The 23,501-nt window shown below is 60.0% G+C and overlaps 2 protein-coding genes across 2 annotated transcripts in view; both read left to right on the forward strand.

The window, feature by feature from the left end:
* The window catches only part of LOC111156086 (RNA polymerase III subunit K), a 3,970-nt gene extending 453 nt beyond the window's left edge, over positions 1-3,517 (forward strand). Inside the window, exons 2-3 of the mRNA XM_022516685.1 lie at positions 1,697-1,784; positions 2,976-3,517. Of these exons, the coding sequence (XP_022372393.1) occupies positions 1,697-1,784; positions 2,976-3,103 (216 nt within the window). The 3' untranslated portion in view covers positions 3,104-3,517. The remainder of the gene's footprint in view (positions 1-1,696; positions 1,785-2,975) is intronic.
* Positions 3,518-5,741: 2,224 nt separating this feature from the next.
* LOC111156295 (interleukin 9 receptor) lies at positions 5,742-17,709 on the forward strand. The gene is made up of 10 exons (XM_022517075.1): positions 5,742-5,784; positions 6,074-6,182; positions 11,664-11,848; positions 12,143-12,254; positions 12,352-12,530; positions 13,049-13,194; positions 13,490-13,697; positions 14,181-14,289; positions 15,466-15,550; positions 17,062-17,709. The coding sequence occupies exons 1-10, from the start codon at positions 5,742-5,744 to the stop codon at positions 17,560-17,562; spliced, it is 1,677 nt and encodes a 558-aa protein (XP_022372783.1). The 3' UTR covers positions 17,563-17,709.
* Positions 17,710-23,501: the final 5,792 nt, after the last annotated feature.

Raw genomic sequence — 23,501 nt, forward strand, 5'->3', positions numbered from 1 at the left:
CTGCCTCCCCCTTCCTCTCCCCCGGGCTCGCGGCCCCCACGCGCGCGCCCGGCCCCGCCCCGAAACATCCCCCCTTCCCAGCGCGGACCCCAGTACCCCAGCCCGGCCCCACGACGGCGCGCGCCCATGCCCGGCCTCATGCACACGCTGTCCCCGACACGAGGCGTCCTGCGAGGAGCCCCCGTCGCGCACGCAGCTGCGGCCGGGCCTTTGCACGTGCTTTCTGCTCGGTCTGCTTTTCCGGGGGCGCCGTGCCCCTCGGAGGTCCTGTTTCAAATGGTTGCTCCGTTTAAAGCGTTTCAGCGTCTTCCCTGTGTTCCTGTGGGACCCCTACTTCCTGAGTCCCGCGGCCTAAGGCGTTGGAGGGCGGAGGCTTTTTCTCCGTTTCGGTGCCGCTTAGGGTCGATGCCGAACCTCGAAGTAGCGCGTGCGCGGGACGTGAAAGACGCGCGCGGTGTCGTGCCTCGTTTCCCGTCTGTCTCCATCGTGAGCGCGCTTCGGCGTTGCGCGAGTGGGAAACTTGTCCCCGTGTGCGCGGGGCTGCGCCGGGCTGCCGCGGTCGCCGGCTGCGGGGGGAGCGGACGCCCAGGGAGCCCTGACGTTCCGGGGGCACTTGGCGAACCCGGGGAGCAGGCCAGGTGTGGTCTGCTGGGCAAGGCCTGGGGCTGCGCTCCGCGGGCAGTGCAGAGGAGGGGAGGGTCCCACCTACCGGCTTTCCTTGCCGCGCTGGTGCGTCCTCCAGTGCTCGGAGCGATGCTCTCACCCCCGTGTGGTCACTGCGCCGAAACAAAGTCCTCAGACGCCGATCCGAGCGGCCACGCAGGGCTCCCTCTGCGAGGGCGGGCAGCGCAGCTGGGTTCCGCACGGAGCTGTCATCTTACTTTATCGGAGAAGCAGGGACGCGTGCCTCAGAGCGAGGGGAAGGACTGCGGAGGGGTGGCAGGTGCTTTAACGCGGCAAAGCCGGCCTGCACCGCCTGCACCGTCCTGAGCGCAGGCTCGCAGGCTCGCAGGCTCGCCGGGAGGCAGACGCGGGTAGGGGCGGAGTGGGATGTTCCTGCCAGTCATCGCCAGGTTGCAGGGAGGGGGCCGAGGGGTACAGTCTTTCCTCGCTCCTAACCTGTGCCCTGCCCCTGGGGATCACGGGATCCTGTTCTAGCGGGCCCTGCCAGTCAGTAGTAGCCTGAGAACAGGACCGCTGCTGCTGTTCCAGCTGCTTCCACGGTCACTCCTTAGGGCTTACAATGCATTTTCTTTCTTTGTTCCTGTTTTAAAAAGGTTTTATTTATTTGAGGCAGAGAGAGAGAGAGAGGGCGAGTATGGATGTGGGGAGGAGGGGCAGAGGGAGGGAGAAGCAGGCTCCTTGCCCAGCAGGGAGCCTAGTGCCCGCATCCCAGGACCCTAGGATCCTGACCTGAGCCCACACTTACTGAGCCCCCAGGCATCCCCCCCATACTTTTTCTAAGAATAGCTCCACACTGCTGAACTATCCTCTTTGGGGCGGCACCGGACCTGGATTCTTTAAATGCCAGCGCTGAGTTCTGTGCTGTGAGAGGAGAAACGTGGGACCGCTTTAGTGTCCCTCCAGTCTCTGTTGAAGGAAGCAGGTCTGGGAGACCCTTGAGGACGGGAATGGTTTGGGGGCCCAGGTCTGTCCTCCTCCATTGCGTGGAGCCTGAGGACCCACTTTTCGTTAGGTGACAAATCGGAAGTACCCGAAGCTAAAAGAGGTGGACGACGTGCTCGGTGGGGCAGCGGCCTGGGAGAACGTGGACTCCACCGCAGGTGAGTCGAGAGTGGTGAGGCACGGGGCTGCCATCCTGGGTCTGTGTCAGGGACGCCGAGGACAGGGGAGCGTCTAACGAGAAAGTTTCCTGAGCACTTGTTAGACCGACAGTATTGGCCCAACCCCACCCAGAGTTGGACGGGCCTGGGCCGGGATCTCAAAGTGACCTCCCCACGTTTTAGGACCTCGGTGGCCTCCCCGGCCCTTCCTGGGGCTGTTCTGTGTGCGCTGGGTGTGGGAGACAGCGGTGGCACCCCCTGCGCTCAGAGGGCTGGCTGTGGTGGGAGTGGCAGTGACAGGAGTAAGGGAAGTCAGAGCCCGAGGAAACACATGGGGTCCCTTGTTCTGGTGTGGATTTTTACACGTTAATGCCAGAGAGCATTCAGCTGTTTATCCCGAGTCTTGTTTGTGTGTGGAGGGGGAGACATGACCAGCGAGGGAAAGGGGGGAGCCCAGACAGTCGTGGACTGGGTGGACCAAGAGCAGCTCCTGTTCCCTGTCACCTTTTCCCTGTAGAAGAGCGTCCACATCTGATGTGGTAAAATTGGCATCGGCAGAATATGCTTAAAAAAAAAAAAAGACTCACGTACCTAATGTTTGAAATGGTGTTTGAGAGTGTGATGGAGTCAGGTCATTTTCTCAGGGTGAAGTCCCTTTGCCTCGAGGCACTTGGCAGAGGTGCGGGGCGGAGGGGCGGAGGGTGAGATCACCCCGAGAACAGCCCGAGGGCTGCTGCCAGGAGGGGTCCCTGCCCTGGAGGGTGTGTGGGTTCACCGCCGGCGGGGGCTCCTCTGGGAGGTGCGAGGGCCCACGCGATGGAAAGGCTGTTGGAAGCCTCGCAGGAGTGGACCCGTGATGCACAGGTAGCCACCGTCCCCTTCCTTGTGGCGTTCGCAGCCCGTCTTCAGCAGATGGGAGGAGGAGAAGGGGGCGCGGAGGGAGCTGGCGTGTCTTCCCGGTCGCAGGTCTCCGTTCCCTCACTGCGGGAGCATAGTGGGACCGGTGCCACTAGCGGTCGCCTGAAGTCATGGCACAAGGGTGCCCAGGCAAGGGATGCCAGGTGGCCGGGCAGGGGCAGGGTCTTGCTGCCTTTCCGTGACACGTTCTTCTAGCAGGTATGTCTGGCCATGGGCAGTTTGTTTCTGTTTTTGTTTTGGATGATGTGGCTCACTCGTTCTTCCCGTTTCCAGAGCCATGTCCTAAATGTGAGCATCCTCGAGCCTATTTCATGCAGCTGCAGACGCGCTCGGCCGACGAGCCCATGACCACCTTCTACAAGTGCTGCAGTGCTCAGTGTGGACATCGCTGGAGGGACTAGGGCCCGGCCGCGCCACTGTCGCGGACCTCGCTCCCCAGGGTGCACTTCCCTCCAGGAGTGCGGACTTTGTCTGGAGGCATCTTTGTGGGGGTGGCGGGAAGCTGACCCTTCGAGGGGAGCTGGCGGGGGGTCCCGCAGATGTGGCCCGCCTGGCGGTCGGTCTGCAGATGAGCTCACCGTGCCCGGGGGTCGCGTGTGCAGAGCCGGGTGTCCGCAGGGAAGCGTGCTCTTCTGGCGTGCACGTGTCGGAGCCGACAGACGTCCTCTCGCCATCACCCTTCTCAGACGTGTGCCCTGTCGGCACAGTCGCGAAGTAAAATTCTGTTGATGGTACATCGATGTCCCTGAGTATTTAACTGTTAACTTACTTTATCACCATCTGATGTGAACGTTTAATTAAAATGGAAAGCCTAATGCTGCCTTTTCAGTGTTTCGTTTTTTTTGCCAAGAAGTGTGTTTTATTGTCATTAATCATAACCTAATTTGCTGTAGTAGCCCAGGGCACACTGGAGGGGTGGGCAGTCTGCCTGGGGGTCCTCAGAGACCCGTAGGCCGGTCGCGTCGCCCTGGGTGCCCGGTCCACACTGCGGCCTGTCACTCGTGCCCACCGGCAGGTGGTTCTTGCTCCACGGCATGGCCGGGCGGAGGTCTCACAGGTGACAAAGGCAGGGAGTCCCCTGGGTGCTTAGGACGGTCACTCTGCTTCTCCCGCCGGGGGGCCTTTGCCCGGGCGGCTCTTCTCCAGCGTCTCCGTTTTCCCCGGCTTGGCCTTCTCGACGTGTCCAGCCTCTGCCATTTCCTTATCGTGGTCTGTGGTGTTGTGCTCTGAGCCCGGCGCCTGGTCCTCGCACTCGTGCTGCTGCCGTAAGAGACCGCGTTCAGGGTTTTCTGTGCTTTGAGACGTCGACCTCAAACTCCTGCCACCCTTCGGGCTCTCCTGGTCGAGAATCGCTGATGACCTGGATTTCAGGTCATCATTTCTTTTTGGGTTTCCTAGGATTGCAGTAAACTGGTGAGATATAAGGCATTTCTGCTTTTTTCCTTCATCTTTTCTCCTGCAAAAGAAAAGGGACGTCCCAGCCTGGAGGGGGACGGGATGGAATTTTGCAGCCGGGCTGGTTTTTTGCTCAGGACCTCGGACTTCATGACGTTCCCAAATTTCTTCCCAGTGAAGTCTCGTTTAGGAAGTTGCGAGATGTGAATTCGTACCCCTGATACGGGTGTGTACGTTTTTGAGGCTCGTATCTTTTCCAGAAATGGTTAATCCTGAAGTCTGACATGGCCCTGGGTTCTTTTGGCTTCGTTTCGTTTCAGGTAGGCTTCACGCTGGAGCCCCGCGGAGGGCTTGAACTCACGACCTGGAGGTCATGGCCTGAGGCTGCTTCACCGACTGAGCCACCCGGCGCCCCAACCTGATGGCTTTCTTTTTGCCGTGACACGTAGCCCAGGTCGTGAGGCCGTGGTCTGTAGCGGGTCATTCCCCGCACAAAACAGCGCGTTCCGGTTATGCTGATGGAATGTGACGATACGGGCGTTGCCCTCGGTAGTTTCTGTTTGTTGCATCAGTTTTTGTGGTTTCGCTTTGTTCCCACCCCCGCAGTCTCCTCGGATCTTCTGCAGATGTTCGCCGTCCGGTCGGTGGTAAAGGCCTGCACGTCTGCTGCTTCGCCATGAGACAGCCGCGAGCCGAGCCTCTGCCTTCGTTCCCCTGTGTACGGTGGCGATGACGATCGTCCAGTGCAGGGGTTTGCAAACTTCCGTCAAGGGCCGGATAGTAAATATTTTCGACTTTGTGGGTCAAGAGTCGAAATCTGGAAAGACAGACTTCGACAGCCTTTTTATAGACAAAACCCGACATGTGGCCGCAGTCTTTGGGTGCAGCGTTTTGTGTGGGGGTCTCCAGGTGAAAGAAAGGGTATCAGTTCACTTCACGGGGTTCAGAGTTAGCCGTTCTTGTCGTGCAGACAGACGGCAAACAGGCGTCTGTCCGTGCCGGTTAAGTGCAGGGAGCACACGAAGTCGGATGTAGGCGTTGCCGGCAGGTCGGAGTCAGCACTGGCGAGAGCGGCGGGTGGTTCCGCAGAGAGCTTGCTGCGGCACGTAGGAGCAGACGCCAATCCGCGCTCTACCCAGTTAGTGTTTTCTCGGTTTTGAGGATAGTCTTGCCTCCGGTGGCGGGTGGTTCTCTGTGGGCCCGGCTCCGTGCGGGGCACTGACTCTCCGGAGACACCCTCGGGTGGTAGCAGTCACGTCGGCGGAGTGGCCGGGGCTCGAGGGAAATCACTTCGGACGACGTCGGTTGCCTTCCTGCTGCTCCCAGTGCGCTTAGGTGTCAGAACCGTCCTCTGCAGGGCCAGGGGTTTTCCATCTACTCTCTCGGGACGCACTTCAGCTGCTGCGAATACACACCAGTCACCATCCACACGGCTTTCCTGGCTTGGGTAACGCACGAGCCACTCGGAAATTTAATTTGGTTGCTTCGTTCTCGTATTGAATTTTGCTGGAGGGGTTCTGTGCCACGTTGAGAATCATGCCGGTGACCGGGTCGGCTCCGATAACGTTGACCTGCTGGGGTGCCCTTGTGCAGTGAGCTTTCCTTTGCCTGCCAAGTCAGGGTCCGCTTTCTGGTTTTGTCGCGATGGGTGTGCGCTGGGAGGAGGTTAAGGGAAGAAAACACGTGCGTATGTTTGTATGACTGCTTCATGCTCAGGACCGACAGTCCTAGTGATCTTCTGGGCCTCTCCCTGGCTCCCATCCTCCGGGAAGGGCTCTGCACTGACTTTCACGGATGTCCTCTCCTACGTCTTTTTCCTGTTTTCTGCATTGTTACGATACTGTGTTTTTCTCTTACGTGTTCTCCTTTTGGTTCTTTTCTGTAGTGTGTATCTCTCCTCACATATTTCCTGTTTCTTCCTTGGGACCATATTTTCCTTCACATCTTGGAGCATAAACCTGCGCTCGTTCCAACAGGTTGGTCCTGGGAGTCCCTGTCCATCGACGTGGGTCACCTGGTTCTGTGTCTTCCTAAGTCCGATACTCTTGGGTTCATCTCGGAAACTGTGAACGATGTAGACCACGGGTACTGGATTCTGTCGGTTTTCCCCGGAGAGGTGGTTTCTTACTGCTCCCTACAGCGGCTGTAAACTCGGTGTCTGATGTAGCTGTCTTTAACCCTTCGCTTGCTGCCCGGAGTTACTCGTACGCGTGGAGTTCGCGGGGAGCCAGAGATTTTGTTGTTTGTGTTGGGGGCAGAGTTTCGATCTAGAATTTGGTGCTCTTCTCCCCTCCAGGGTTTCCTCCCTTTCCCGCCTGTGTGGTTTCCCCTGGAGGGGTCATGGCTGTGGTGTGGGTGCTGTGGGTGCTGTGGTCTGATGGACTTGAGGTGGTAAATTCTAGTTTTAGCAAGGTGGGAGGGACCCTGTCAGAGGGAAGGAACCTCTCTTTAGACGGGTCCTAGAGAAGCTGCAGTCATCGTAAAGGTACGTGCTTCTAACAGGTAAGGTGGGCGTCTCGCTGACTGAAACTTAAATATTAGACAGCTGCGTGGGGGTCGCCTGGGCGGCTCAGTCTGACTCTTGATCTCGGCTCAGGTCACGACCTCAGGATCGCGTGACTGAGCTCCATGTGGGGTCCGCACCGGGTGTGAGCCTTCTCCCTCTCCTTCTGCCCCCCCCATCTCAAAAAAACCAGATGTGTGATTTACGTTTGTGTCCAGTCCTCAGGTGTTCACGGGCTTAGACTTCTGGTTTCATCTCTCTGTGGGTCCTGGTTGTTCTCAGAGCTCAGAGCTGCAGCTCCGGGTCCTCCAGACCTAACCCGAGATGTTTTGATGCAGAGACACACGTGCACACTGAAATGTGCCCTTATTTGGTACCCCGAAGAACACACAGCCAAGAAGTCAGTGAAAAGAAGCATATCTTCAGTAATAATCAGCGAAGTATAAATGAAAGCGACGTTGCAATGTGTTTGCTTAGGAGATAGGCAAAGATTACAAAGACTGATTCTGTATCCTGTTGGGGACAGGCACTCCCCGACTCCGGTGGGAGTAGACGTTGGTCCGTGTTTGGAGGGCCACGGGGTAGGACCAGTATTTTAAAATGCTGAACCGTATTTTTTTTAGTTTTTATTTTTAAAATAAATTTAGATTTTATTTGTCAGAGAGGGAGGGGGCGTGTAAGAAGGGGCAGAGAGAGGGGAAGCAGGTTCCCCGCTGAGCAGGGAGCCCGAAGCGGGGCTCGATCCCCGGACCCTGAGATCACGACCTGAGCTGAAGGCAGACACTTCACCACTGAGCCACCCGGGCGCCCCGTTAAAATGCTGAGCTTCAGACCCTGCATTTCCACCGGTAGAATCAGTTGCACAGAGGTGCTCACTCTGGGGATTAAGGGTCCCTGCCCAGAATCGCTCACTACCTTTGTTTAAAATTGCGACTATGGAAATTAACGTAATGTTGCACATCCTTCCTCAGAAAATAAAGATAGCACACACGGCAGCAATCCCGATGTCTCCCGGCGGGATTATTGAACCGTGGCATGTGCTACCGTTAAAGGCACGAACTGGGCTTTCCTGTGCCAACCTAGAAGAGGGTCGAAAATACAGGAGCCAGGAGTGCGCCCAGCTCGGCGCAGCCTGAGGCCAGGAAAGACGTACACCTGTTTGGGCTTCCCCCGCGTGTGGAAGGACTTGTGCCTAACTTCTCACAGAGGCGTCCTCTGGGGTGAGAGAGCGGGGACTCATTTTTCATTTTCTTCTGTCTCGTTTGCTCTCCTTGACGTGGGAGTGCATCACTTTCCTGTTTAACAGCCTCTCCAGGGGTGTTTCTTGGAAGGGTTCCAGTGGACATTGCCCCTCGCTGGACGGGTCCCCACAGCCCGTGTTTAGCTACCTTCCGTGTCACGGGGAATGAAGGGTCACCCCATGTCCCGGTCCCTGGGCTTGGGGTTAGCGGTGGTGGTTGTCTCTCAGCCCCACTTGGGACAGCCGCTCTGCTCTGCGTCGTGGTTTCAGATGTGGGCGGCCTGTGTGAGCCCGCCGTGGGAGGCTCACGTCACTGCTCACTGCACTCGTATCCTGAATCAGGCTGAGAGGCTTTGCTGCAAGCACAGGAACGGTCACCTCCAGGTCTGGAGGGTTGGGGGCCCCTCCGACTTGCCATGGGACCCGGCGGGTGCATCTGGGAAGGTGAGTCTGGCCGTCAAGGCAGCTGTTCTGGGGCCAGATGGTCTGAGCTGTGGTGGCCCGGACTGGAGATGAGGTCCAGGTCCTGGGGCCGGCAAAACCCCTTCAAGCCCCCACGACAGTGGGGGGCCTTTGGGCATAAGAGGAGCCAGAGTCTGGGGATCCCCCCGTTGGAGCTGTGAGCAGGCAGCAGGTCAGAGTGTGGTCCTAGAAGGAAGGTCAGCTCGGCCAGGCGGAGGAAGGGGAGGTGAGGGTTCCTGCTCCGGTCCTGTCCCAGTGCCCTCTTCCCAGGGGCCCAGGCACTCCCACCGTCTAGAGACAAGGTCAGCCTCTGCAGGGGGTTCAGGATGCGTTTCTCTTCCTGTCGGGGCCAGGCGCAGGGGACCTCACGCCAGTCACACAGGTCTCGCCCTAGAAGAGCCTGCTGTGAGGAGGCAGCAGAGCCGTGGGCTTGGCTGACCTCGCCACTGGGGGCTGTGGGGGGGTTCTGGGCAGAGGAGGGCCATTAACAGGTGCGGGAAGAACAGGTCCAACATTGAACCCCCTTTTGTCCCCAGGCCCCTGCAGCCGTGTCAGCATCCTTATTCTAGACCTTTCCCACAGCCCTACCTGCTCCCCTGCTCCTTTCCCGAGCTGACTGGCCTGGCTTGGGGGTGTCTGGTGTGGCCAGAGAGACACTGAGGGGCTCAGCAGGGCTTCATGAAGGATGTGTCTTTGTCCCCCCGAGGCACGTCTGGGGCCAGCTTGTGGGTCTCCACGGCTGCAGACTGGTGTTTCCAGGGCTCCCAGACGTGCCCTTTCCAGATGCAGCCCCCTCCTGCCCACCCCTCTCAGACAGCATGGGGAAGCTGCTTGGGCCGGCTCTCCCTCTCCCCAGCCTTCCCTGCACCTCGTCCGCGCCCACCCTGGCTGGCCTTCCTGCCTCTGCGCCTCCGGCCTGCGGCCCGCCGTCAGCATCCCTGTAGGAAGCTCGGTGTTCAGGCCCTTTCCGCCAACGGCACTGGCAGTTTCCACCTGTGCTAGACCGGCCCCTGTGCGCTCGTGTGGCCTAGAGGCGCTGGGGGGACTCCTGCCTCCATCTCCAGCTCACTGTTTATCACAGTCCCCATGTCCTCCTGTATCTGGTTCTTGGGAGCCAGGGGCTGAGTTTCTCCGCCTTCCCCAGCAGAGAGAAGAAAATGCTCGGTAAGTGTCCATTGAAATTGAAGCCTCCTTCTTCTGGAGGGAGCTGGACTGCTCTCCATCTGTTAAAAACACAGCGTCTGTGTCGGAGGGGATAGTAAGTGGACGCAGGAGTTGGCGTGAAGCTCGCTTGGAGGGTGTGCTACAAAGGCACCTTGCTCTGGCGGGGCCTCCCTGGCCTCAGTGGGTCCTTGGGGGCTGAGGCCCACGGCGGGGAGGGGCTGTGTCTCTCCAGAGACCTGCCCCAGGTCTGGCCCTGTCTGTGGGTTCTGGTGCAGGGCCCAGCTGCAAGGCAGCCCATGGCTTCATGGTGGGCCAGGAAAGCTGTGAGGCCCTAGTGGTCGGACCTCATGGCCAGATCTTGACCCCGAGGTCATGGAGGAGATGGGTTCTGAGAAGGGACCAGAGTGCTCCGGGGCTGAAGGCGTGTCCACAGACCTGGGGCGGTAGTGCTGGGTGGTGGCGTCAGTCGTACTCCCCAGCAGGATTGTCCCGAGGGGGAGACCCTGGCTCACCCCCAGCCCTGCCAGCCGTCCTGCGAGGTGGTGTCGCGTTGTCTGAGTGGTGATGAGGTCCCCCTGCTGTCCTCCCAGTGCCTGTTTCCCGACCAGGGAGTGTGTGGATGGGGGTTTCCGCACCGCCTGGCCTAGTGCCTGTTGTCGAGGATGCGGGTGGCCAGAGGAGGGACAGGCCAGCGGTGCCCAGGGCGAGGTGGGTGCTCCCAGGCTGGTGTGACTACAGGTCGGACCTGTGCTGGGAACAGAGGTACCAGGTGCCGGTGTTGGGCACGTTGCTGCTGACCCCGTCCTTGACGACCACAGCTCGGGGAGGGGCAGCCCCATCCAGCTCACGTCGTAGACCCAGACACATCCTGTGTGGAGAGTTCGAGGAGAAACGGCCCCGTGTCCGTCTCTGTTGCTCCCCTAGAGGGGGTCCTGGCCCTGGTAGCTCGGTCTTGTCCCTGCCCTGGGGCCAGCTGAGCTTGGAGCCACCCGACACCGTGCTCTGGAACCATCCGCTCCTAGGTCGGTCTGGGGCAGGAGTGGCCCAGTTCTGCGTGCACGGAGGAGTCCTTCCACCAGGGCCTGGCTCAGCTCCCGGCTGGGAAGTAGCTGCCGTCCCTCAGGTCCCCAGACCTTGGGGCTCACTATGATTCTGTCATCCCACACCCTGCCGTGGGCTCTGCTCAGGCTGCTCCCTCATCTCCAGCCCGTCACGCACTGGAGGGGACGCGAGGTGTTGGGCAGAACTTGCCTCCCGTGCTGTGGCTGGGGGTGCCGGGGGATGGCGTGTAGTCTTCCTGAGCAGGGATCTTATTGGGGTCTGTCCTGTGGGTACACGAAGAGGCTGCTGGTGTGTTGGAGGGGTGTGTGCTGCCTGGGTGCGTGCGGGCTCCCCAGGGGCTTGCGTGCTGTGGTCTGTGAGCACGGTGCTGCTTTTTGGCCCCCTTATCACCCATCAGGCTTGCATAACCAGGCTCACCCTGCTTCCTGCTTCGGAACTATCAGTGCACCATCTGGAGCTGCGAATGGGGTGATCGGATGTCAACGGCCTCCCCACACCCAGGCACTTCCTAACACCCAGCGCCTTTGTCTCCCGTGAACGTCTGGTCCCCCCGGGGCCCTGCTCCCCTTCCCAGGGCGGGTAGCTCCAGACAGGGGTGCGGCCGTCCCGGCTCAGGGAGGGCCCTCTGTTGCACAGACACCTCACTCACTGCCATCCTCCTACGAGTCCCCAGCGGGTCTTTATTTAAGGATGCAGCGGGGAGAGAGGGTGTGTGGATGTCCGCTGCATGACCCTGGGCAAGGCATTGCCCCTCCTTGGGACTCGGCTGGCTTGTCAGTAGGCCGGGACGATCTCTCTACCTCACGGGGCTGCCGTGGGAACGCAAGCATGTGATGTGTGCTGCACGGTTGGCACAAGGTTGCCGTGACCCGATCTCCCTTGCGTGACGGGACCTGGGACCGTGCTGGCTGAGGACGTCCGTTCCAGAGAGGAGGCTTCTAGGCAGACTCAGACACTCGCTGGTTGGGAGTCCGGAGCCCAGCGGGAGACCTGGGTCTGCGGGCACCGTGCTGTGCACCGCAGCCATTCGGATCTTCCTGAGCTTCCGTTTCTTAGGAGAACAGCTTAGCCTCTGGTGCCCAGTGGTGGGACGTGGTGAGGGGACAGGCGGTGACTCACTTGGAGCTCTCCACAGGGAGCATGCCCCACAGGGAGCGGCCCTCCTGGGGAGACCTCCTGGGGACAGTCCCACGGGGGTGCTCTCAGCCCAGTCCCTTGCAGGACGGAAGGCCCTGACGCGAGAGCTGAGCGCCTGGCTGCTGATTTGCGCCTGCATGGGCGCCTGGGTCGGCGCGGCCGTCTCCGTCCAAGGGGAAGGAGGTGAGCACGGGGCACTCGTGTCTCTCTGGGGTTTGGCAGAGAGCTTGGGGGCAGGGCAGTTGTCCGTCTCACTCCACAGGGAAGGGTTTGGCTGGACGTGCTGGGGCGTGACCTCCTGGGACCAGCCTGGAGGTCCCACCCACGCCCCGTGGGTCAGAGCCCTTCACCTCCCAGCCCTGCCCTTGATGCCTCCTCCTGGGACCACTCTTGGGGTCGGCCCTGTCAGAGTGTCCACTGCAGGTCCTGACCCTGCCCTGAAGCACGCTGTGGGCTGCAAACCGTGCCTGTCCCCAGGGCTCGGGGCCGGGTCTGTCACCTGTCTGAACAACAACATCCTGAGGATCCACTGCCGCTGGTCGGCCCCGGAGCCGGGCTGGGGCCCCCATGCCTGGCTGCTCTTCACCAGGTGAGGCCTCAGGGCCCTGAGGGCGGGGTCCCCACGGTCGCAGCACGAGGGCCGGGCTGGCGCGGCGGCCCTTGGTGCCAACACACACCCTTTCCAGCAACCACGCACCGGGTGGCCGGCACAGATGTGTCTTCCGGGCCGGGGAGTGCACCCTGGTGCTGCCCCCCGAGGAGGTGCTCGTGCCTTCCGACAACTTCACCATCACGCTGCACCGCGGCGTCTCTGGGCAGGAGCAGGTCAGCCTGGTGGACCCGCAGTACCTGCCTCGGAGACATGGTGAGGCCGGGTCTGGGCGCCTTGACGGGGAGTGTCCTGGCTTTGGCCGGCCTGGGGGCAGGGTCGCATGGCCCCTAACCTCCGTGGCCCCGTGGAACACCCGGGGCTCAGAGACGGGAGGGGAGGGCCCCCGGGTCCCTGGAGACGTAGGGTTTGGGGGAGGGTGAAGACACCGGGCTTCAGGCTGGGGCCAGGGCACAACTCGAGTCACCTGAAATGCACCTGAGCCTCAGCAGGAAGGGACGCAGTAAGACACGTAGGACGGAAGCGGCCGGCCAGACCCGGGACTCAACGTTGTCTGGCTGCAGGGCCTGGAGTTGCTCACCGTCATCTTGTCCCGCCTAGGGCCTCCCTGGGAGACGTCACCAGTGAAGAGACAGAGACCTGCCTCCCAGGGAGGCCCCCTGGTCTGGGAGGGCCGTGACCATGCCCCCGCCCCCTGACCCCCAGCCTGTGTCAGACCGTCGGCCCTGGGCATGCCGGCAGACACACCCTCACGCAGCCCTACTCTGTTTCAGTGAAGTTGGACCCTCCCTCTGACTTACAGAGCAACGTCACCTCTCACTATTGTGTCCTGACTTGGAGGGTCAGCCCTGCTCTGGAGCCCCTGACCGCCATCCTCAGCTACGAGCTGGCCTTCAAGAAGCAGGAAGAAGCCTGGGAGGTAGCGCTGGGCCGGAGCCTTCTCTCTCCTGGGAGCCGCAGTGGGGGCCGCCCCTCCCCCACAGGAAGATGTCCGAGTGGACGAGGGGGAGGGGGCGTGCTCAGAGCCCGGAGCGTGGCTGTGCACACGTGTGTGTGTGAGCGTGCGCAGGGTACGCAGCCGCGTGTGTGCGTGGGGTTGGCTGAGTGTAAGTGCCCGCGTGTGCGGGCGTGGCCGTGTGGCCGTGTGCGGGCGTGGTCTTGGGCCACGGGCCCTGTCCCCCCTTGACGCCTGCTGACGGTCCTCTGCCCCGCAGCAGGCCCGGCTCAGGGACCGCATCGTCGGGGTGACCCGGCTCTCGCTGGATGCTGTGGAGCTGGACCCCGGGTCCCGCTATGAGGCCCGGCTGCGGGTCCGCATGGCCACCCCGGAGATGGACGTGGAGGAGGAGCTGCGCTACGAGGGCCAGTGGAGCGAGTGGAGTCGGTCTGCGCGCTTCCCCTCACCCCAGAGCCCTGCCCGAGGTGCGGCTCTCCCTCCCGGAGGGCCTTATACCCGTCCAGGCCTCTCACCTTCCTAGAGCCCCGCCCGGAGGCGGTCCTGCCCCGGCTGGCCACCTTCCCCTGGAGGTCTGGGATTTTGAAGGAGGGAAAACACAGCTGCCCAGCATCAGGCTTCTTGGAACCTGTAGTTACTGTGTCACGGGGAGAGACTGTGGCCCCGGGAGGCACGCCGGACCTCTGCTTCCGTCTCCGGAGCGGGACGTGGTCTGGCTGGGCTGACCCTTGTGACCTGCTGGGGAGGGTGCCTGACCCTGATGACCTTGCAGATGGAGGAGGTGGGGCCCTGCCGTGGCTGATTCGGGAGCAGCCATGACACAGCCCCTGGGCCCGGGAGGAAATTCCCACGGTGGCCCCAGGCACTCCTACCGGTGCTTTGCCACGTGGGTTTGGAGGAACACCCTGGTGCCAAGGAGGCTCACAGCCCTGGGCCCTTCCTGCCCACAGGCCCCCTGTCCTCCTCTTGGGGGCAGCCCAGCAGCAGCACCCTCGTTGCTGTGCCCGTCTTTCTGCTGCTGACCAGCCTGACCTACCTCGTGTTCAAGCTTTCACCCAGGTCAGTAGGCAAGGTGTGCGTGCGTGCGTGCGTGTGTGTGGCTGTGTGGGGGGCGTCTTGGGCCAGAGCTGCCCTCCCTCCCACCATCTGCCCTGGACCATCTGATCCTGGACGGGCTAAGCCTCTGCCCTGGGCCTCTGGAGATTTCCCCACTTGTCAAGTGTGTTGGGGGTTGTAGGGCCCCAAAGACGCTCAGGGGGACCCAAGTTCACTGGGACCGCGTCACCCAAGAGCCTCTGGGGGTGCTCTGTGGTCTGCTGACTTTTAAACGCCTTCTCTGAAAAGATCGTTTTGGGGCCCTGGTGTGCTCAGGACTCCAGTGCACACCACAGAGAACCCAACAGATGTAGGGCCTGTCTGAAGTAAACCATCACCCGTGTCAGGGTGAGGGAGGGGCCCGGAGGAGACTGACCAGCTGCGGACTCACCGCAGAAAGGATGAGAACGGGGCGGGTGGGGGTGCTGGGCGGTGTGGACACCAGACTTGACCTGGAGCAGAGGAGAGGTCTTCAAGCACGTGAAACAGTGTTTGTATTGTGAGGATAGATTTTGGGGGGTCCGAGGGGATGGGGAGGACCCACCAGGAGGCCGGGGTGGCATAAGGAGGACGACCGTGTGCTGGAGCCAGCGGGAGAGACGGAGGGAGCTGAGGGAAGGCAATTGCAGGCCTAAGAAGGGAAACGGAGGGGGCAGAGGACCAGTGATCCCCAAGGTGGGGACTTGGGGGGGCCATGTCCTCCCCGGGGAAGCTGGTGAGGCCGGTTTGGACCTGCTGTGTTGGAGTTGTGGGCCATATCCTTGTGGGACGGCCCGTGGCTCTGTATTGCTCAGGGAGGAGTCAGGTGGGGCAGGGAGCTGCCTCCTGTCTGCTCCCTCTGTGGGATGAGGACCCAAGGGCCACCCTGTAGCCCTGAGCCCAGCGTCACGACTCACCCTGTAAAGGACGAGTGTCTCGGTGGGTGTCAGTTCTACAGGGTCATGGGTCTGGCAGGCCATAGGGGTGGTGTCGGGTTTTGCCCCGAGAACAGGCTTGGACCCAATGAGAGGCAGGAGGTGGGGCGGCCTCTGGCGGGAAGGGTGCGAGGCTCCCATGGGGTCCTGTGCTTGCTGGAGTCGGGCCTCCGAGGACCCCTCGCTGGGCATGCAGAGGCCTCCAGCTGTCCTGTTCTGGCCTCAGGGTGAAAAGGAGCCTCTCCTGGAACGTGCCCTCTCCGGCGGCCTTCTTCCAGTCCCTCTACAGTGTGCACCACGGGGACTTCCAGGTGCGCGCAGCCTGCGGTTGGGGGGGGGAGCTGGGGTCTCCCCCACGTCTGGCCTGCCAAGGATGTGGGCTTCCGGTGAGAGTTGGGGCCGGTATGGGGCCTTTGTGGGTGCTGTGAGCTGTTTTTGTTAGATGTAGTGGATTTAAATTTACACACGCCATCTCAGATGCATCCAGACAATTAGCCTTATTCTCTCTCACGGGTTTCTTTTTCTTTTGGGGAAGCGGCCCCTGTGATGTACGTGGTCACGTCACGGGGAGGCTATGGCCGCCGCGTCTCCTCCTGGCTTCTCCGAAGGTGTCTGTGGGGAGGGTCTGCTGCTCGCGCCAGCCTTGGGGTCCTCAGGGGTCCGGGGGCTACGGCTGTGCTGGTCACCGAGGAGGGCCTGGCCCCTCCGGGTTCCCGTGGGTAGCACCGCCGCACTCCCTCTTTCCCCCTTTGTGGGCCCTGGTGAGCCCCACCTGGAGGGTCTTTACACCTGATGCTTCCCCTTCCCGCTGGCCTGGTGGCTCCCTCGGGTGGTCTCCGGATCCCCACTGCGGGCGGAGGACGGGATGGGATGCTTCCTGGGGTCCTTTCCCGCGGCCCCTGCTGCTGCTGGGCTTCCCTCCGCCTCCCACTTCTGTCTCTCAGAAGGGAGCCGGGAAGAACATTTGACAAGGGAGCCCAGGGTTTGAGGTTGTTGTCCAGAAGTGTACCTCAGAGCTTAAAGCTGAGCCTTTTACCCTCGGTGGAGGCCGCCTCCTTCTCCCAGGCAGCGGCCGTCACAGTCGAAAGCCCTGAGGTGACCGTCCTGGAACGCGTCATCTCGGCCACACGCACCCGGCCCTCCTCTAGACCCGAGTCACCGCCCGGTGATTAGACCCCTCGGGGGCTGTGTTGCCGTGACTCGGCTCCCGGCATCGGCAGACACATAAGGTCACGTGTGTGTGGTCCGCCTGGTGCGGTTCCTGGTCCCACCGAGGAGGAAATACTTTCCTTTGGGAGGTGGGGGCCTCCCGCGACCGCACAGGGGTTCCAGGTCTGCTGCCGTCAGCCCAAAAGTGTTGTCCCCGCGGCATCTCCTGGTGTGTGTGTGTGAGTGTGTGAGAGTGTGAGTGAGTGTGCGAGTACGTGTGTGAGTGAGAGTGTGCAGTGAGTGTGCACATGTGAGTGAGTGTGAGTGTGTGAGTGAGCCGGGGCCCAGCAGGGGCTGCCCAACCTCTGTAGCTGATGCCTGGAGCAGAACCAGGGGTCTTGTCCTTCCCCGGCACCCGTCGCCGCCTGTACCCTGTTCCAGGCTGCTGTGAGCCGGGAGGTGGGGGGTCGCGGAGCGTCCTGACGGCTCCTGGGCCGCGGGCAGGCTGGCGCGTGGCGGGTAAGGTGGAGCGCTCGAAACACAGTCGTCGCTTGGACTCGGGGTGAGGACGCCGGGAGAACTTCTGGGAGGAGGGGGAGGCTGCTTCCGGGGCGAGTCCCGAGCCCGCTGCCTGAGCCCTTCTCACCCCCTCCCGCCATGCTGTCTGTCCTAGACCTGGACAGGGGCCCACAGAACCGGCGTCCTGCCGAGCGGGGACAGTGGCCGTTCCCCACGAGGAGCCTCGGAGTCTGGCGTCCATGAGGACATCGCGTGGCTGACCTATGACCCGGTGGACCCCTGGCAGTCCGTGGTCCTGGAGGAGGAGCAGGAGGGCCCTGGGGCCGGCCTCCTGGAGGCTGCGCTGCTGGCCGGGCCTGTGGTCCAGGGAGGCCAGCCGCCCGCCTACCTGCCGCAGGAGGACTGGGCCCCCACATGTCCCCTCAGGCCAGCCCCCCCACCGTCAAATGGCGGCAGCGGCGACTACTGGACCCTGGGCTGCTCCGGGGGTTGCCAATCCCCCACCTTCCCAGGAAACTCACCGAGTGCAGGGCCCAGCCCGGCTTTGGCCCGGGGCCCTTCCTGTAACCAGCAGAGCCTGGACGCCCGGCCAGGAAGTAGTGCTGTGGGAGCCAGTCACGGCGAGCGGCAAGACCCCGCTGCACGGGTCGTGTGAGGACCCCAGGGCCTTTGCTTCGCCCCCGCCCTTCATAGTCACCCGGTTTCATCTAGAACGCTGACTCGGCTGACTGCACAAAGTCCGTTTTGTGGAAAACGGAGGAAAGTCTTTCTGAGAATGGAGCCCTGCGCAGACGTCCTGTCCAGATGGGGGCAGGCCGGTCGGTGACCCCAACCCCCAGCCTCCCTCCCCTGCCCACCACCTCCCTCCCTGCTCTTGGGCTCCGTCCCGGCCCCCCAGAGAAGGGCAGTGTTGGCCCCGACCCCCTTAGAGGGCCGGCTTGCTCCCGGCAGGCACGGCTGAGGTGGTGCCTTCCCGAGCTCTGTCTCCTGCTGTGACTCCAGGAACCAGCTACCCACGGGGAGAGGGGCCCCAAGGTGGGCAGGGGGTAGGGTCTGTCTACGCTGGGGCTTTCTGGGGTGGGGGCTGCTGATGTTTGAAAGGGAGGAGCAGACGAGCCGGTCCCTCTCCGTGGGGCTCTGGTGACCCCTGGGCTCTGCACAGAGACAAGCGCTTGTGGCCCCCGGGTCCCCAAGGTGACAGGCCCCTCTGCCTCAGACAGGCATCCCCCTCCTCCGTGCCTGTGGAGCCCCTGGGGTTTTGTGGGGAGGCTCAGCAGAGCCAGAGCATGGTCAGCAGGGGTGAGGCAGGGCCCAGAATGTATTTGTAGCCGTAGAGAGCGGGAGGGGTGTGGACAGACGTGACGCGCAGCATCTTCAGTTCTAACCATGGATGAAAAAACCAGCGTGAATTCATGTCCTGGAACCCACCCCTGGTGGGCCCTGGGCCAGGGGCTTAGAGCAGCCTCTGTGAGCAGCGTGCCTCCTGTGGCTTCCTGGGGAACCTAGACCGCCTGCGTGTGACAAGTGACCCCCCACGGCTGGGATGCCTCTTCCGTGTGGCCAGAGACATTGCTCCTGTGGGTCCCACATTTTCTCTTCACGGTGCCCGGAGCCAGAGCACCCCTCGGAGGCTGTGGGACGGTGGATGAGCCGTGCTGGCCCCTCCAGCCGTGGGGCTCCCCGTCCTTCCTTGTTGTGCTGCTGTGAGTTCCCCTGCTGGTTGCTGCACACCTGCGTGCCCAGGAAACGCTCGCTTCCCCCGCTGCGAGGAGACGGCCCGGGGAAGCCGCGTGCCGGGGTCCCCCCGTTTGAAGACCGCAGATGAGGAAGTGGTTGAGCCCTGGGCCCTGAGGGAGTTGGAGTGCAGGGGCCTGGGAATGGATCCCGAAGTGGGTGCGTGCTTCCAGGAGTTGGAGGCAGGGCAGGGCTGGAGTGAAAGGGTCCCAAAATGTGGCTGGCTGGATTGTGGTGGGTCTGGGAGGCCAGACTGAGAGCAGTGAGGCAAGCGGACCTCCCTGGCGAGGGGGGACGTCCAGCAGTCTCTCTCTCTGTTTTTGTTTTTGTTTTTAAAGATTTTTAAATTTTTAAGTAATCTCTACACCCAATGTGGGGCTTAAACCCACAACCCCCAGATCAAGAGTGCCCTGCGCCGCTGGCTGAGCCAGCCCCCTCTGTGTTTTTCAGTGTGGTGAAATCCTCGTAGCTTAACCCCAACTTTTAAAGGGCGTAATGCTGTGATATTTATGCATGATATTGTCCGACTGTCCTCACCCCCGAAGAAAGCCCCTTCCCAGTGAGCAGCCGTCACCCCCCACTGGGCCCTCCACGTGCCCGTCCTCCGCAGCTCCCCTCCTCCCGTCTCTCCCGGGCACGCTGTGTCAGCGGCCTCCGGCTCGGCCTCCCCCACTGCGCGGTGTTCCCCAGGCTCACCCGTGTGCAGTGCGGGCGGCTGCCTTACCAGGGCCGGCTGTGCCTCCCTTGCGTGGACGGACCACGTTCACTCTTCACCCCTCTGGAAGACATGTGGGCTGTTTCCACGTTTCCCTGCTGTGAGCGGCGCTGCTGTGAACGCTGACGTCAGCATTTTTGTTTTACACCTGTTTTCTGTGTTTTGGGTACGCTCCTACTAGTGGAATTGCTAGGTCGTATGGTGACTCAGTGTTTAGAATTTTTGAGCAACTGCCAAACTGTTCTCCACAGAGACGTCAGCACCTTCCATCAGTAACGTACTCGCATCCCCCTTCTCCACATCCTCACCGACTACTGTTAGTGTCCTTTCCTAAATTTGGTTTGTTTCGTCAGTTTCCTTATTTAAGGAATCTCTACACCCAATGTGGGGCTCGAACTCACAACCCTGAGGTCAAGAGTCCCGTGCCCAGGGCACCTGGGTGGCCCAGTCCGTTGAGGGTCTGACTCTTGGTTTTGGCTCAGGTCATGATCTGGGGGTCGCGCGGTGGAGCCCGGCGTCAGACTCCGCACTCGTTGTGGTCTGCGTGGAATTCTCTCTCCCTCTGCCCCACCTGCTGGTCTCTCTTTTCCTCTAAGAATAAGTCAATACGTTCTTAAAAAAAAAAAAAGAAGAGTCACGTGCTCTTCCGAGTGAGCCAGCCAGGGCTCCTCAGATCGCTATTCTGACCGGTATAAAGGGGTACCTCAGTGGGATTTTGACTTGCGTCTCCCCAGTGGTTGGTGATGGTGAACATCTTTCATGGGCTACTGTGCCTCCTCTTCAGAGACAAGCTGTTCAAGTCCTTTGTCTATTTCCTAGTTGGTTTGCTTGTCCTGGTGTTGTTGAGTTGTCAAAGCTCTTTGTATATTCTGGATACTGAAGTCATAGTAGATATTCCATCCCCAAACATTTTGTTAAATCCTGCATGTTATTTGGTGTCTTACACGTGGGTCACTGCCGAATCCAGCCCCAACAAACACATGAAAAGATGCTTCCCGTCCTTAGACATCAGGGCAATGAACATGAAAACCACGGTGAAGCGCCAGTTCACACCCACGAAAGCGGCTGTTATCTAAGAAAACCGGAAGCGGCTTTTGACAAGGACGTGAAGAAACTGGAACTCTGTGCACTGAGACGAGAGATGACAGCAGTGATGGTTACACGGCAGTGTGAACGCTCACTTGAAAACGGTGAAGATGGTAAATTTTATGTTGTGTGTATTTTACCAGAGTTTTAAAAATAAAAACTAATGAAAGGAAAAGTTAATGTCATGTATATGTTATCACACCCTCAAAAAAAAAAGTCTCCCTACGAACTGCTCCTGAAATAGTGACACACGCGATGGAGGAGACCCTTGTCCCCTAGAGCTGGAAGGACTTCTCCCAGGGACACCGCTGCTTCCAGCACCTAGCGGGGCTCCCCCGGTGGACGCCAGTGGTCGCTCCGGCCCGTTGGCACCTCCTTTCAGCGCCTCATTCTCCCGGTCAGACCCCGCCAGCGACTCTCAGTCACTGCTGTTCGCCGTCTCTGTGATGTTTCCTTCCCAGCTGTCACGCACGTGGTATGGTACGGTCAGTCAGATCGTCTCCCGTCACTCGGTGACGTGCACACACGACTCACCCGTGTCTTGGCGGGGCTCGGTGGATCATTGCTCCCCGTGGGTAAGTCGCGTCCCGTCGCACGCACGGACACATCTCGCTTGGTTATCCACTCACCTGCTGAAGGGTACCCCGGTCTGCTGGGAAGTATCTGGCCGTTGGGGAGAGAGGAGCTGTGCGGAGAGCAGGCTGGGCTTGGCTTGGGTATGTTTTCAGAGCCGTTGTCTAAATACCCAGGAGTGTGCTTGTTGGCTTACACGGTGAGATCGCATGTGGTCTGGAGTGAGTAGCTCAAGGGCCTTCACCATGGTGGGGGCATTTTGTGCTGCAGCAGCGGTGAACGCCAGTCCCGCTGCCGCCGCCGTTTCTCTGGAGACCGTGGCGCTTCAGCAGATGCGCGGCCCAGCTCACTGTTTTCATTTGCTTTTCCCTCGTGACACGTGGTGTGCAGCTTTATTCTCTGTGCTCGTCTGTCATCGGTACCTCTGGTTCACCGAGGGCTGTGTTTGGATCTTTACTCATCCTTAATTGGGTTGTCGGCTCTCTTTTTCGCTTTCGGAGTTTGCTTGGACTTTTTGCACAGGAGTCTTTTTTCCGATGTGTTTTCCGAATGTTTTCTCCCCATCTGTGGCTTTTCTTCGGGTTCTCCTAAGTGTATCTTTCATGAGTAGACTACATTGTGCCAGAGAGAACATCAGCAATTGTTTTCTTTCAGGGACTGGCTTTGGTGTTTTAAAACTCATCACTGGGGCGCCTGGGTGGCTCATGGGTTAAGCCTCTGCCTTCGGCACAGGTCATGATCTCAGGGTCCTGGAATGGAGCCCTGCGTCGGGCTCTCTGCTCGGTGGGGAGCCTGCTTCCTCCTCTCTCTCTGCCTACTTGTGATCTCTGTCAAATAAATAAATAAAATCTTATTAAAAAAATACTCATCACCATGCCCAAGGTCATGTATGTGTTATTTCTTTATCTTATGTTATTTTTTCTTTTATTTTGAGGTGGGCTCCGCGCCCAGCATGGAGCCCAGTGAGGGGCTTGAACTCATGACCCTAAGATCAAGAGTCAGACGCTTAAAAGACTGAGCTGCCCAAGCGCACCTCCCAGGGTTGTGTTGATCTAGAATTCTCACAGCTCTGCACTCAAAAATTCGTGTGTGCGGGCCATTTTGAGTACATTTCTGTGTAAGTTGTCAAGTCTGCGTTCACATCCCCTCCCCCCGCCCCGTGTGTTTTCTCATTGTTCTGTCACCATCTGTGGGGCAGACTTCCCTTTCGTCGTGGACATGCCTTGTCCCTGTGACACGTGAAGTGACTGTGGGCACGTCTCTGGTTCTGTCTGTGCCGTCTGCTGCTCCTTTTCTCGGTCCCTTCAGTGCCACCACATTCTCGTCATTACCGCGCCTTCATGTTGTCTTTGTTCTTTTTTAAAAGATTTTATTTATTTAATTTTGTGCGAGAGAGCCAGGGAGCGAGCATGAGCGGGGGCGGGGAGGGGCTGAGGAGGAAGCAGGCTCCTCGCTGAGTAGGGAGCCTGATGCGGGGCTCGATCCCAGGACCCTGGGGTCACCTCCCGAGCCGAAGGCAGAGGCTTACCGACTGAGCGACTCCGGTGGCCTGTGCTGACTCTTTGGGTCCACAGATGAGGTTCTGAGTCTCATGTCAGCTGGTCGGTCAATATCTTGGGTGGGAACTTGGGATCCCACTGAATCTGTAGCTCAAGGTAGAAAGAATTGCTATCTTAACAATATTGATTTCATGGAAGTATTTTCATTTTATGTACAGTGAGTTGGCGTTAAGGAGGTATCTTGGATATCTGCCGTTCAACATACTGAAACCAGCGTCCTTCAGAGACTGGGGGAAACACAGGCAGCACCTACTGAGGCCACGTTTCTGGATCAGACCGTGTGGGTTCGAGCAGGGTGGAAGGAGGGAACCCTGGCCAGATGTCCTCGGACGGCTCCCAGTGCTGGTGACCCACACTGCCTTCTCTGAGACACCGTGGCAAAAGGCACATTTATTTATATGTTGTTCGATTTCTCTCATCTGTGTTTTAGTGTTCTGTGACTACGTTTATGTATATTGTTAGATTTATACTTAAGGACCTTAATTTTCCGTAGTTTCTTTCCGTTTCACGTCCTGATTTGCTGTGTGTGTCGTCGCCGATCCCCTCAGCCCGTCTCGGCTGCTGTCAAACTGTCACAGACCAGGTAGCTTGAGAACAGTAGGCGCAGCTGTGGCGGGCGCAGGTCTGAGATTAGGGTGTGTCTGGTGGCGGGGCTCTTGCCTTATCCTCATCTGGAGGGACGGCACTGGCCCCCTAACCCTAATCTGTTCTAACACCATCACGTTTTTCATTAGGATTCCAGCACATGAATTTGTGGGGAATGCAAACGTTCACACCACAGTCCTGACGTCAGTTGACTTCTGTACATGACCTTCTGGTTTGCTTCTTGTCGTCTTTACATTTTCCTACCAAGGCACAGGGACTGTGTGCTCAATTTCAGTTGGAATTTCCAAACTAGGACACTAGCTACTCAGAACTCTAAATTTC

Source organism: Enhydra lutris, unplaced genomic scaffold (assembly GCF_002288905.1).
Source record: "Enhydra lutris kenyoni isolate GAN:26980312 unplaced genomic scaffold, ASM228890v2 scaffoldscaffold45, whole genome shotgun sequence".
Lineage (NCBI taxonomy): Eukaryota > Metazoa > Chordata > Mammalia > Carnivora > Mustelidae > Enhydra > Enhydra lutris.

Excerpts from the sequence above, each read along its gene's own strand:
- LOC111156295 (XM_022517075.1), top strand. The coding sequence starts at position 5,742 with ATGGGTGTGCGCTGGGAGGAGGTTAAGGGAAGAAAACACGTGC. Across the intron at positions 12,255-12,351 it reads GCCTGGCTGCTCTTCACCAG|CAACCACGCACCGGGTGGCC; the intron begins GTGAGGCCTCAG and ends CACCCTTTCCAG. Across the intron at positions 15,551-17,061 it reads TGCACCACGGGGACTTCCAG|ACCTGGACAGGGGCCCACAG; the intron begins GTGCGCGCAGCC and ends TGTCTGTCCTAG.